At 41.5% G+C, this 13796-nt stretch overlaps 1 protein-coding gene across 1 annotated transcript in view; it reads left to right on the top strand.

Annotated features, from left to right (window-relative positions):
* Positions 1 to 13796, top strand: part of LOC104510664 (double-stranded RNA-binding protein Staufen homolog 2-like) — a gene marked incomplete at its 3' end in the record, with an annotated part of 65879 nt that overhangs the window by 36216 nt on the left and 15867 nt on the right. The window contains exon 7 of the mRNA XM_010152987.1: positions 180 to 487. Coding sequence (XP_010151289.1) covers positions 180 to 487 — 308 coding nt within the window. The remainder of the gene's footprint in view (positions 1 to 179; positions 488 to 13796) is intronic.

The following is a 13796-nucleotide window of genomic DNA, read 5'->3' as shown; positions in this document are numbered from 1 at the left end:
CACCTCAGACCTGCTCTGTTTCTAAATAAATTACGCGATTTCATTTAAGGTTACTGTGACAAAAAGATGCTGCTTTTAAAAGCTTATTGTGTTTTCCACTGCAAAGCATGTTGGTGAAAACAGTCTGCATGTCAAACCCATTCTAGAGTAATGAGAATGATCTTTGCTTTTACTTCCAGCACCAAAGGGAATACTCCATCTCTCTCCTGATGTTTATCAAGAGATGGAAGCGAGCCGCAACAAATCAGCCCCTGGTACCACTGTAAGCTATTTGTCGCCCAAAGAAATGAGCCAGACTTCTAGCTCTTTCTTCAGCATATCTCCTACAACAAATAGCACAGCTACGATTGCCAGGGAACTTCTCATGAATGGAACGTCCCCAACTGCCGAAGCCATAGGTCTAAAAGGAATATCTCCCGCTTCCCCCTGTTCTGCAGTGCAGCCTTCAAAACAGCTGGAGTATTTGGCAAGGATTCAAGGCTTTCAGGTATGGGAGGGGGAAAATGAAGCTCTTCAGCCAGAATCATAGCATTGCCATCAAGCTTTCACTCTTGCCCTCTTGAATGTGGGCATGCATGTAACTTATCTTGTACGATTAGCTGGTGTCCAAGGCAGTTTCTGGGTCCAGGAGATACAACCCTGCACCAAGATTCATGTCCCTCCTTTTTTATTTTGTTCCTTCCTTCCATTCACCTTACTGCAGGCCATCTTTCTCTCCTTTGTTTATTTTCCTTAAACGATTACAGGCTTAAATTATGCTTTTTACTTGCACTTCTTTGAGAGTCTTCACCTCTTGGCATTAGAAGCTTTCCATACTGCTCTGGCCTTGGTTTTAATCTTTGACTCTGATCCAGAAGGTACTGACGCCCCACCTTACCTTTGCGCTTGTCTTCTGGGCCGGGTCGTTAAAGCCGTTCCTCTGCTCCCCACCCTGCACCTCTTAGTTGTAACCCGTAGAACCACGTTTTCATCGCAGGGTGCAGCCTAGGAGCAGACCTGGTGTCAGAAAATGTTTTTGGCATCACAGTCAGTACTAGAGAATGTAAGATGTACTTCACTGGGTCAGCGCGTGAGTCCTTCAGCACTGACGACCTGTGTCCAGCAAACACCCTACGTTCCATAGGACAGTGACAGCCTCTGTAGTTCATCCAGTCATTTCTGCAGTGTGGAAGATGGGAAAAGGAAGCCTCTTCCCGGTCACCATTACATGCAAAATTACACACATATATGCATACTAGCTCATTTTACTGTGTTGCACCATCAGAGGGTAGGACCAGCTATGTAGAAATACTCTTTTTCCTGTTGTAGGTGTTTGTTTTGGGGTGTTTTTTTCCTTTTCAGAGTTGTGAATTTGTTTCATTTGAAAAGTTGGTTTCATATGTTCTAGTATATGTAATTTGATCATGTAACTAAATTTTGGAAACGGGAGGTTTTTGTTAGAATTTTTGCATGCTTGATAATGATTTTTTTCATCAAAGCCCATGTAATTTACAAAGTATGCAGTTGTTGGAAGTGATTTAAAAGAGGCTGCTAGAATTCAAGAAATAGTGTCAGATGTTCTGTTGGCATAAGCAGTGTAGTTAAATTACATTTGCGTGCATCAGATATCACCAGTTGTGGATTTGACCTAACACTGTTTCTGTCTGAAATGTACATTCGGCTTCCTTTTGGCCTTCATTTTTAAAGTGTCATTTTTGATTCGTCAGCTTGAATGTCTCTTAATGCAAGAAAACGGTAAAAGCATAAGGCTCGCCGTAGCAGAGTTAAGCTGCTAGTAGGAATTCAGTTTTCCTGAGTTCCGTTTGTTTGTTACCTGCAGTAGAAACAGATGAATTCTGATGAAAAGAAATTCAATCCCTGAAGTTTTCACTGCTCGCTTCCACATCTTGTCAGATGGCTTGTGTCTGCTAGTAACTTTATTTTCATAGAACTGATACACACTTTATGTTACTGTTTTGATTCCTACTTGCCTGTAAAATGATTAGTTGTGTTTGTCCTGGTTTTGTTTTTTTTTTTTCTTGCTTTGATTCTAGATGCTTATGTAGAAATTGTTTTTAAAGTGTCTTACCTTGAGCCAAAAAATGTAATTCGTTTCATTCGTAAACTAGACTACTACTTTTTACTTGGCCCTGATACAAACAAAGGAATTTGGTAGAGAATCTCGATTCTTGGCATCTATTTGCTGTGTATGTAACTGATGGTTTTACATCATCTTAGCATGCTTTTTAACACCTCGCTGGAATAAGCCTGGTATTGATGTGAAACTCTGCCACTGCTGGGTGGCTGAGCCGAGGTGGAGCAGTGAACAGAATCTCTGTGGGAAATGGCTCAGTGGCCTGTCAGGTGCATATCACAGGTCTCTTCACCATTTCAGCCTAGAAAGCTCTTTGTGTTTAAGAGTTTAAAAGCCGATTTCTTTACAGGTTAACTTTCTCAGGCATATTTACTAAGTAGAAAACTACTGCGTTTGCAAACAGCTAGCTTGTTTCATGTTTCCTGAATGACCCAAAATGATTTTTAAATTGTTAGCATGTATTTGTATTCTGGTCCGGATGATAACCATAGTTTTTGTCTTTCATTGAAGAACGTATGCATTCTGTTCTGTTACAATGTATTTTTGAATTTTTACAAAAATCAATAAATACTCATATGATGTTTCATTTGTAAATGTAAAAAAAATGTTATTTGCTTATTTGAATGGGTTTTTTTGAACTTCTTTAGCTGCAGGGGATATGTCTCTAAAATGTGGTTATTAAATTTAAGTTCTAAACTGTTTGTACATGATCTCAGCCATGTTCTGTTGTAAGCCCTTGATACTAAGAATTATTTGGACTATTGTGTGGAAAAGTACTAAAAAAAATACATTTTTATGGTTTATAGCTTATTATTCTAAAGGCATTTGTAATTGATAAGCAGCAGCTCAGTGTCACTGAGAAACAGGTGTTTAGCTTTGACACTTCCAAGACTCAGGCTTCAAATTACTAGTGATAATTAAACACAAATACTTCAAGCAAGCCCTTTACAAATTTTGAATAAAGCATTTCTAGTGCTTGCTTCATATTTATGAATACGACCTACCAGTTAATTGTTCTGCAGACTTTGCCCGGAGATTGTTTAAAGGAAAATCCAGCTTTGGTAAAATTGTTATTTTTAAGTGACTCTGTGGTATTTTGGCCATTGTTTTGTAACTAGATTAGGAAAGTTACAGTTATTTTTGCTGACCGTTTAAGTGCAGTAAATTATTCAGAGGGTTTGTTTAAATGGAAACATTTAGAGAAGCTGTTTCCACATGAATAATTTGAGCCTCCAGATTTTACTGAGGCGAAACACAAGGTGCAGGTAGTCCAGTAGGAAATTCCCCTGGGAGTTTCCATGAAGCAAAGACCATAAAATTTAAAAAGCCGTGATTGAGTGCACGCAGTCACTCCCGGTGCGTGGCGGCAGCCGTACTTGGCTTGCTGCTTTGGCAGGACTTGGCGATCTTAACTTTTTCTCCATCATGGCTACATAATAAAACCTCACACAGGATATAGTTCCTACGTGAAGTATTCCTTTGATTGCAATGGTTACACAATTTGGTTTTTTCCTCCTCCGCATTTGTTTAGTGGTTAACTGTTCCCTTTTATACATTGATAGATTTAATTTTTATTGTTGATTCTAAATGTTTCTCATTTCCCCAAGCAATACCAAAGGCATACATTTGTGAGTGACTGTTCACACAGGAGAAGTCCCGCTGAACGCTCTAGAGTCAGGTTTACTCGTGGCATCTACATTTCAGCGTGTGGCTTGGAATTGAGCTGGGCTTAGGCAAAAATTCCACACTTTGTATGAGGGTTGACACCAAGCTCAGACCTTTCCCAATGGGGGCTTTAAGCAAAACAAACGCTCGTTTTGCCTTGTTGGAGGTTGTACTTGGAAACTGGTCTTGGAGGGCTTGGATCACTACTGAGATACTTATGTGAGGAAAATTTCAGTGAAACTCAACCCTCAGTGTTTTTCAAGGAAAGAGCTGTAGTTTTGGTCTGATCTGTATGTAATTGCAAATTTCTCAGGAGCAAGTCAAACTTCAAAAAGCACCTAAATACCATTTTCAGAATTGTCACGGGCACTACAGATGATAATAGCAAGTCATTTTGAGGTGTAACATCATCTCAAAAGGTAGATGCTTCTTGGGATTTCCATAAACACCTGTGCAGATTAAGTCCTGGCTTCTAGTTCACTTGTAAGCCGGGGCACCCTACATAGTGTTTTGCAAATTTGGGTTGTTGCCTCACGCTGTGAAGTCAGTCATACCTTTGAGACTGAGGCCCTGTACTGTGTTGTCGGATGCAGACAGGTCCTCATGTGCTGTGGGTTGTCAGTCTGGTGTGATTGATAATGGTACTTTGCTCAAGGTGTGCTCAACGCTAGTGCTGGAGGATGTAGTCACGGATAGGAAGAGCAGAAAGGAGCAAGTCTGGCTTCTTCCAGCTCGTCGTAGTACGTGAAACAGCCGTGGGTCGTAGGTTAGGCCGTGCTATGAGCGTTTCCCGGTCCCTCACAGATTTATCTGTGGCTGCCAACGAATGCAGCGCCTCAGAACTGGTGCCTGGCTTCCCAAGTAAAGGACAGACCTTCACATCCATCCTGCCTGAGTCTGCGAAGGTTTGTGAACCCCGTCTCTGCTTTTACCTGAGGTCTCTTTCTCTTTGACCAATATTAAATTCACTGTCAGAACTTGCTGACAGTGTTCATGAGTGTTGAAGATTTCTTAGCCCTTTTAATGGTGAAGAGTTTAGGCCTGAAGTCCTTTCCCCAGCAAATCTCCTAGACACACAGGCATGAAAATCAGATTTGAGTTCAGTGGAAATTCTTAATACAAAAGGAATGAGTGAGGGTTAAGCCTGAAGAAAGTAACTGGAATATAAATTATTATCATCACAACCTTTGCATCTTGAAATTTGATGGAATTGCCTTTATGTTCCTTCATGAACATTTTCTGTCCAGGTATGCCAACTCATCGACAGTGGCTGAAATAACAATTTCAATTTGAAAGTTCTTTTCCAAAGCAGGTTGCAATTAAGAAATGCTGCTTATTTACTTAAGTTAAAATTCATTTGACTTCACTAGGTAGAAGCAGCTTTCATTTCATTAGTTCTTGTTCATTACATGACCCAGTGTAATATGCATACTTAATTTGCAAGAGCTCCCTGGGAGTCTTGACATTAGCTATTTCCCTTCTTTCTTACCTCTGAAGCTTTTTCTTTTACCTCAGTAAAAGCACCATCTTATCACTTTTCAGTCTATCTTTTTCTCTTCTCACAGCCAGCAGGACTTTTTTCAGTTGAAGTTTCATTGGTCTTTGCCAGCACACCAGGATATTTATTTTTTATGATCTGCAGTATAACTTGGGACTGGAAAACTGAGGCCTGATCGTTTACTTCTACAAATTTTTGTATGTCTGGAGGAAACACGGTGACACACCAGTTATGGATTTGGGTAACAGGACTACACTTCAAAATTTTCCATAAACTTGTCACATTCACAAAAAAAAGCCATGATAAATAAGAAGGAAAAGGCTACAGCAAGACATTTACCAGTCTTTTGAGCCCTTGCAGAACACGAATCTCTGAATTAGCTTTGAAAACTACAATTCATTGATTCAGGTTGTAAGGTTAAGGAGAAAAACAAGCAGGGAAAAACCCTGACTCCAGGTTCAAATAGCTACTGTAAAAGGAATTATGAGACTTTTCTTATTCTGTTGAGTAAAAGTAAGGTGAAAGCATTCTGAGAAATGCTCAGCATTGCATGTCATTCTCAGCAGAATCTCCCTGCTGAGGACACCAATGGGAAGAAATGAAAACAGACTTACAAGAATGCTGTGGTGGAGGTGAAAGCTTCAATAGAGGGCTTTGAAGCAGCATGTTAAAATGAAGTTTCTGTGGTTTCCCAGAAAACCAGTGGGCATTTCCTGTCTGTGGGTCTCAGATGGACTATATACTACCTTCCCATCCCAAATGTCCTGTCTCAGTTTTTACAACAGACAATCTTCAATTTTTGAAACTATAACATCATCAGGCTTCCTGGCAGCATTAATGTAAAATGGATTTGAAGGCTATGTCAGCAAACTGGTTTTATGTAAATGCTTCTTTGAATATCTTCTCTGCAAAACTCAGGAAAAATTAAAATATTCAAAATTGAAAATGTTTGTAGAATGATGTTAGGGAATACTTTTGAAATAAGATGGTTCAAGCAAATATTCCTTCATCCTCATTTGGGGTCAAATCCCCTTATCGTCCTCTAATTGTATGTATATAAATGTGCCTCTAGCACCCTGTCCCCCCAACTCCCACTCCTTCCCCAGCATTGGAGATTTCTTTCCCAGCAGGTTTGACCAGACTGCAAATATTAGTGAAATTGTTCTAAAATAGTAGTGTACAGTCAGGCCGAGGGGGAGCTGTGATCAGCTGATTCACCTTAATTTTAACACTTTTAGGGCAGCGGGAATTATTAGAAAATAAGTATTCATTAAGCCCCTTGAAGTAGCTCAAGAGGGAATGGGTTGCAGTGTACTATCAATACCTGCTTCTGCTAAACAAGCTGTGGAATCGGGCTTTTGGTTCCTGTTCAGGTGCCTTGGGTCATAGACAAGTTCACTGTACCTGCTCATTGATCACACTGGTTTCTGTAAAATGACGTGTGGAATGATGTTGTTCTCTGTAATCAGTGAAAATATTGAAATCTTGCCTTTTGCAGAAGGGTATTATCCTCCTTTGTGTTTGTACTATGCCATGCTCCATGGCCAGTACAGTAATCTCAACAGCAGTCTTTGTCCCTTACCCACAGGGAGTATGAACACCTGCAGCAATGGTTGACAATGTCCTCATTATCTCAGTTGCTGTCTCTTCTGGATATGTCTTTTTCCTAATGTGAAGTTTACACTTTCACCAATTACCAAAATCTTGACTGTTGTTCAGATTACTGCAGACTTGTGTTGTGGGCTAACCCCGGTCGGCAATTTAAGCCCCACACAGCTGCTCAGTCATTCCCCCCTAGTGGGATGAGGGAAAGAATCAGAAGGTCAAGAGCGAAAAAACTTGGGTGTTTAGAAAAAAGACAAAAAGCTGCATATGCAAGCAAAGCAAAACAAGGAATTCATTCACTGCTTCCCATTGGCAGGCAGGGGTTTGACCATCTCCAGGAAAACAGGGCTCCGTCATGCGTAATGGTTACTTGGGAAGACAGACACCATCACTCTGAACATCCCCTTCTTCTTCCTTCTTTTACCCAGATTTTATTGCTGAGCACGACATCCTATGGTATGGAATATCCCTTTGGTCCGGTGTCCCGGCTGTGTTCCCTCCCAATTTCTTGTGCAGCCCCAGTCTGCTTACTGCTGGGGTGGGGTGATAAGCAGAAAAGGCCTTGACTCTGTGTAAGCACTGCTCAGCAGTCATAAGAACAGAGGTGTGCTAACAATGCTCTCTTGGTCACAAATCCAAATCATTGCAACATACAGGTGGATCTGAAGAAAACTAACTCTATCCCAGCCAAACCCAGTATATTCTCCACCCCTTATTCCATAACATTCCCACACGATTTGATACATCCTCATTAACCACCCCACCCTTGCCATCCTTTGATATACGGACAGATATGCCCTTAGTCTATGGGCCACCCCTTTAAAAAGGCCACGAATATCCTTTGAGTTCCTTTAGTCTGTGACTTGGGCTCCATCTTCTGTAGTAGTTGCTCAGGACAGGAGAGGTGGTGTGTTGTGTGGAGTTACCGGGCACTAAAGTCAGCTCAGGTCGGATCGCCGCAGTCTTGTGAGGCTTGTCCTCCATTGGTTTAGGTGTTTCCTGCTGTAGTAATTCCTATAACATGCAACTCAAATCATGGTTACAACAATTAAGAGGTACATCCATTACAATCTCCTCTCCCTTTGGACTAGGCTATAGGGTTTAACATTGCAATGAATTCCTCCTCTTGCCCTTCTCCAGCAAGGATTTATCCACAGGCCGTTGTCCCTTAAAGGTATACCTGCTCCAGTGTGACCTTACCCACAGTTCCTTCAGTAGTGTACCTGCTCTGGCATGGACTACTCCATGGTTACATACGCTTGCAGATGTTCTTGCTCCAGCGTGGACTTATCCACAGTCACAGTTCCCTGGACTTGAGGTCCAACCTTCCTGGTACAGCAGTACAGGGGCAGGAGGAATGCCCTGACCATCTGCCAGCCCACTGCTGTTATCAGCACGGTCCCAGGCAGAGCAGAATTAGACGATAAGGAGTACAGGAAACAGCAGAAGCAAAAAGCAGCCCCTGACAAGTACTAGGCTCTAATATACAGCACAGCAAAGCAGCCCCATGGCAAGCACAGGAGCCTGCCGATTAGTGGCTAAACAGCTGTAAATTTGGTCTAGCATACTCCGCTCAAACCTGTCATCATGTTGAACCTCTCCTATCCCACACCATGTTCCAGACAGGACTCTTAGGCGTTATCCCCAGTAAGAAGCTCAGCACCACACAGCCGCTCACTCAGCCTGCCCAGCGGGATGGGGGAGAGAACAGGAAGGGTGAAAGTGCCACAACTCGTGGGCTGACATAAAGGCAGTTTAATGGGGAAAATAAAAGCCGCGCACCCAAGCAAAGCAAAACAAGGAATCCATTTACCAATTCCCATCATCAGGCAGGTGCTCGGCCATCTCCAGGAAATCAGGGCTCCGTCATGCGTAATGGTTACCTGGGAAGACAAACACCATAGCTTCAAGCATTCCCCTCCCTCCATCTTCCCCCAGGTTTATATGCTCAGCATGACATCCTGTGGTATGGATTATCCCTCTGCTCAGTTGGGGTCAGCTGTCCCAGCTGTGCCACATCCCAGCTTCTTGTCCACCCCCAGCCTGCTCACTGGTGGGGAGGTGTGAGAAGCAAAAAGTCCTTGGTGCTGTGTGACCACTGCTAACAACAGGGTTTTTTGTTTGGTTTTTTTTTTAGCAATAATTTAAACCAGCACTACACAAGCTGCTATGAAAAAAATTAGCTCCATCCCAGCCAAAAACAGTACAGCTTTCTACACTTCACTGGCGTCTTTACAGTTTTGTACCACTGGGCAGAAGTCAAGAAATAGGAGAACTTTTATCTGTGTGAACTTACTGTCTTTGTGCTCTGAAGAAAACTTACACTTTTTTATCAGGTTATTTCCTACAAAACTTTTACTTATTCAAGACAGCTGGTACTTTTGTTGTAAAGGTAATAGAGATTAACAGGGTAAGAAGTTTCCTCCAAGCAAGGCAGCGGGGCAGTGAGGATTTTATTGATAATTTTAGTGGCATCTGTGATCTGCGCAGCACCGGGCAACCTGATAACTGAGAGTCCTTGCCTGGCTCTCGGAAACTTGCAGGTGTCCTACCACACTGAAAAGCAACTTGAAATCCAATGGTTATGTTATGTAGGTAAGGCCTTCAAGGCCTCCAAACCCTAAGTTATACTTGACTAGTCAAACATAATAAAACATTTTGGGAATGTGAAATAGAGGGAGAGATAAAACAGAACAAGCTGATAGCAAGAGTTGTTCTTGAGAGAGCTTCATGTAAAAATCAAACCACCTGGACTTCATTGCATTGTGTTTTATAAGGTTTTTTAATCAACTAACTTCAGAGAGAAGGTAGGCAGCACCCACATTTGATGGCAGTGACCCAGAGTAGATCTACAATAAGTGGTTTTATTAGTTTCCATTTATTTCAGAAATGTTTCTGCTGACTATAGACCATCTAGTCCATATATCCCTATTTTTGACCTCAAAGAAAGTCAAAACAGTGGCAGTCATTCTGCAGATAAATAACCGTAAGAATCATTCTCATATCACGTGCCTGTAAGGGAAGATAATGTAAGTTTGGAAACGCAGCGTATTAACTCACGGAGCATGCTGCAGGAGGTAACATTTGCTGGAGGAATGATGTTTCTGAATTCATTTAGGAGCATGCAGAATTAAGAAAACAAATGCAAATCTTGCTACAAGGGGCAGTGAATTTTCTGACACGAGGTCTCCAGCTACCTGGCTTCTGGCCAGAAATCTGTCTAAACTAGCTTTCTTCTATTCTGGCCATCGTTACCTCTCTCCCTCTGACAAGGAAGAAAGCCCTTTATTCAAGTGCTGCTGAAGTTTTGCTCTTTTTGCCTCCAGAAACAGCCAGGTGCTTCTTTTTTGTTTCAGTTTCTAAAAGCAAAGAAGGTAAATGGAGAATAACTGGCTGAAGGCATTGCATGGGTCCCCAGGTGTGGTGTGGGTGTCACCCTGATAACATTTTAGCTTTTCTCCTCCGTATCTTGCAAATAACCCTTAAAATCCTCCCATGTATCCCTGCACGTAACTTGGTCCATGGAAAAAAATGTGAATTATATTTTCATAACCAATTTTAGAATTTAGGGGGTTTACGTATGAGAAAGTTTAAAAGCTGTCAGGATCTCTCAAAATACTGCAGCCAGCACTAAACGTACCGGGTCATGTTCCCCGCCAAAATCTTTCTAAGTAAATCCTAACGTGACTTGATAACTTAGCTACGGACCTTGGCTTGGAGTGCAGCCAAAACTTTGAAAGGCTGGAAGCCTGAGCTGGCAAAAATGTGAAGGTGAGATGGTGAACTCATAGCAGACTGGGGTTTAGCTTTAATTGTAATAAGGGAACTCGGCTCTCAAGCCGAAACCTTTAAAAAGAGAAGCAACAAGAAAAGATGAAGAATAAAGGAGATAAGTTACGGTTTATTCCTCTCACCCTGACTTGAAGCAGAGGCTTTCACAGGTTTTTTTGTTTGGCTGTCGTCTCCTTCAGTCTCGTTCAGGACTGGGAGCACAATGAAGCAGGATAATTTTCAGAAGTGAAATGATTGTTTCTTGTTCTAATTAAAGAAGGTTGGTTCTTTCCGCATGCTGCCCTGTATCGAGGCTAGCGGACAAAGCCAGCGTCTCCATCAGCACCAGTGCTTTCAGCAGACTCGGGCAGGCGGTTTTGTGCTTGTGGTTTCACCGTGAACCTGTCCCTTCTGCGTTAATGCGGCGCTTGGGGCTTTCACGTGCAGTCTGTAAACAGCACAGCTAATGCTGGCTTCACCCTCCACCCCAGTGACAACCTTCATAATGAAGAGGAGTGTACGTGAAAACACACATCCTTTGATGCTTTTGCTAGAAAGTGGTTTTAAACCTGAACTCTTTTCTCTCTCCAAACTAACCAAATTCCTCTCTCCCCCTAGTGAGTTGTTCAGGATGATCCCTGAGACGCAGGCTCCTCCACAGATGCTCCCTACCATCCTCGTCTTCTGTGTACTTTATTAGCAGAACACAAACTCCCTCACCTCCCTCCATTTTTTAGGCCATGTCATGAAAACAGGAGATCACAGCGTTGCCAGTTTTTCATCTTTCCTTTGACTGTGAATTATAAAATTAATTTCAACTCCTCTCCCTGAAAATACAGTATTTGCCTGAATAATTATGGGTGAGTGGATCAGGAGCAGGCAGGTTGTTCCTGAAAAAAGCATGTCAGGTATAACTTACATGATTTTGTAGCGCTTTGCAGTGTTTTAATTTCTGAATAATTAATTTATTTTTTTTTATCATGTTTTCCTTATTCTTTTGAGGGGCAAAGATTATATTCAGTGTTTTATATCACTGCAGTTAAAATACACTCTGTCAGCAAAATAATCATAGAATCCCAGAATGGTTTGGGTTGGAAGGGACCTTAAAGATCATCTAGTTCCAACCCCCCTGCCATGACATAATACGTGTCTTAGTTGTAGAATAGAGGAAGTGAACAGAGTTGCAAGGTACCCTACAACATAAGTGTGATTTGTTATAGAAGGCCATGTCCCACCTCCTGATTTGAGCTTCCCTGTCAGACAAACGGGTGTCTTTGCACCCCTGAGTGACAGCCACTGGAAATACAGTTTCTCGCTTTGCAGGTGTTCCACAGGAGCACTGTCTTTATAAACACGTACCTGGGTTAAGGTTTAACAGATGGAGGGTAAACAGTAAGCACTTCACTGCACTGATTATCCTGTACGCTGCTGCGGTGTTAGCTTGTTTTTTCTCAATTAGAACGAAACATCAAATCCAGAGGTTGGATGGAGCTGGCTTTCCCTTGCTTGACTGAGCATATTATGTGGTCAAACTTTCCAGATCTCCTGCATCACTGAAACAGGAAACCTGAATTCAGAGGATATCTACATAGCAGGGGAAAAAGGACATACAAGCTTCTTTGGCTCAGACAATAATCTTGTTTTGCAATTAGCGGGTATTTTTTAATGTTCTCTTTGAGAACTGTATCAAGAAGATTTTTCACTCTTATTTGTACTTCACATGTTTTTATTGATGTCAAGTGTCTGCCTTACTACAGTCAGGAATGTAACATACTACCGCAGTAACCTGTGACAAAGCCCCTAGTCTGCTTGTTGTTCGCTATTTACGGGACAGTAAGGGCGTATTTCTTAGTGCAAACCCCAGGACTGTATTTTAATGAAGATTTAGGACTGCGATACAGCTGCTATTCAAACTCTGTAAGAGAGGAGCATGTTGGAATAGCTCAAGATTTACTGCTGAACTGTCAGTCTTTAAGCTACCGAGTGTCTTTACCCTTCCGTGCAGTAGCTACAGTGGAAACTTTGCCCACTGCTGTGAAGCAGACACAGCGATTGATGAACCTGAGGCGCGCTAATCAAACATATGTTTTCTTGACACAATGATTGTGTTATATATCACATCCGAATGTACAGGCCTTTATCTTTCCTTAATGATCTAGCAAGGGGGCTTTTTAAAATGTGGGTGTTTTTCATGCGCTCCTTAGATTTGTTCCACAGGGGGTGACCATTAGAAACATCTGACGGGCATGTAGTTAGCCAGCTCCCTGCTGAGATGAGTAAAATACTATATTTAGTAATCGCACTACATCAAGGAACTCCAGCATTGCAGGAAACAGTTTGATTCAACACTTTTTTTTCTGATTTTTTGAAAATTTTTTTTATTGTGTGTCTTATTTTTCATCTGGGACAAGTTTTTTCATCTGAGTCCTGGTTTTTGTATCTATACTTCAACTTTTCATATAAGACTTTGTTCATGCAAAAGCTTTTTTTCTCCAAAATGTATTTTTTTGTTTTTCCTGTACTCATATTCCCACAGGGAAAAAAAAAAAAAGGAATTGTAAAGCAGGTAGTAAGAATGCAAAGTGGTATTCGGAATCTCTCTCATGCTGCTCCATGTCTGAAGAGACTAATCTGTTATTTGTTAGGAAAGCTCTATGGATAATACAAGGATTCACACTTTTAAGCACTAGAATACTATACTGTGAAAGATCCTAATATTGTCTTTGAGAAAATGGTGGAAATGAGCAGGTATATTTAATTTATTTTCCTGCCAGGAGTACTTCTTCCGCAATAAATATGCGTGAAACAGAGTTTGAGATCAAACAAACAGGATTGTTTAATTTTTTTTTAGTCGGTGACATGACTAACAACAGATAAGCACCAGAAAGGGGAAGATAAAAGGCCAGTATGGAAAAGACAAGCTTATCACTGGGAAGCTAAAGAAAGAAAAATGTTTCATGAGACGCCTGTCCAAGGCGAAACTACTATTCTAACACCTGATTTTTGAGCACATTCCGGTTTGCTTGTCACTGTAAATCCAGAGCAACCTATGTAAAATCTCAGAAATTATTCTGTAAATTTAGGACTGAATTGGGTGCTTTCCCTTTAAGAGGCAGATTTAAAGGAATACCATCCTTTGTTCTAACAAAATAGTCCAGGCTTGTCAATCCAGAAGATTTGTGC

This window comes from Eurypyga helias, unplaced genomic scaffold, assembly GCF_000690775.1.
Source record: "Eurypyga helias isolate BGI_N326 unplaced genomic scaffold, ASM69077v1 scaffold476, whole genome shotgun sequence".
Lineage (NCBI taxonomy): Eukaryota > Metazoa > Chordata > Aves > Eurypygiformes > Eurypygidae > Eurypyga > Eurypyga helias.
Note: the sequence above shows the minus strand (reverse complement) of the source record. Positions and strands in the feature narration are given on the sequence as shown.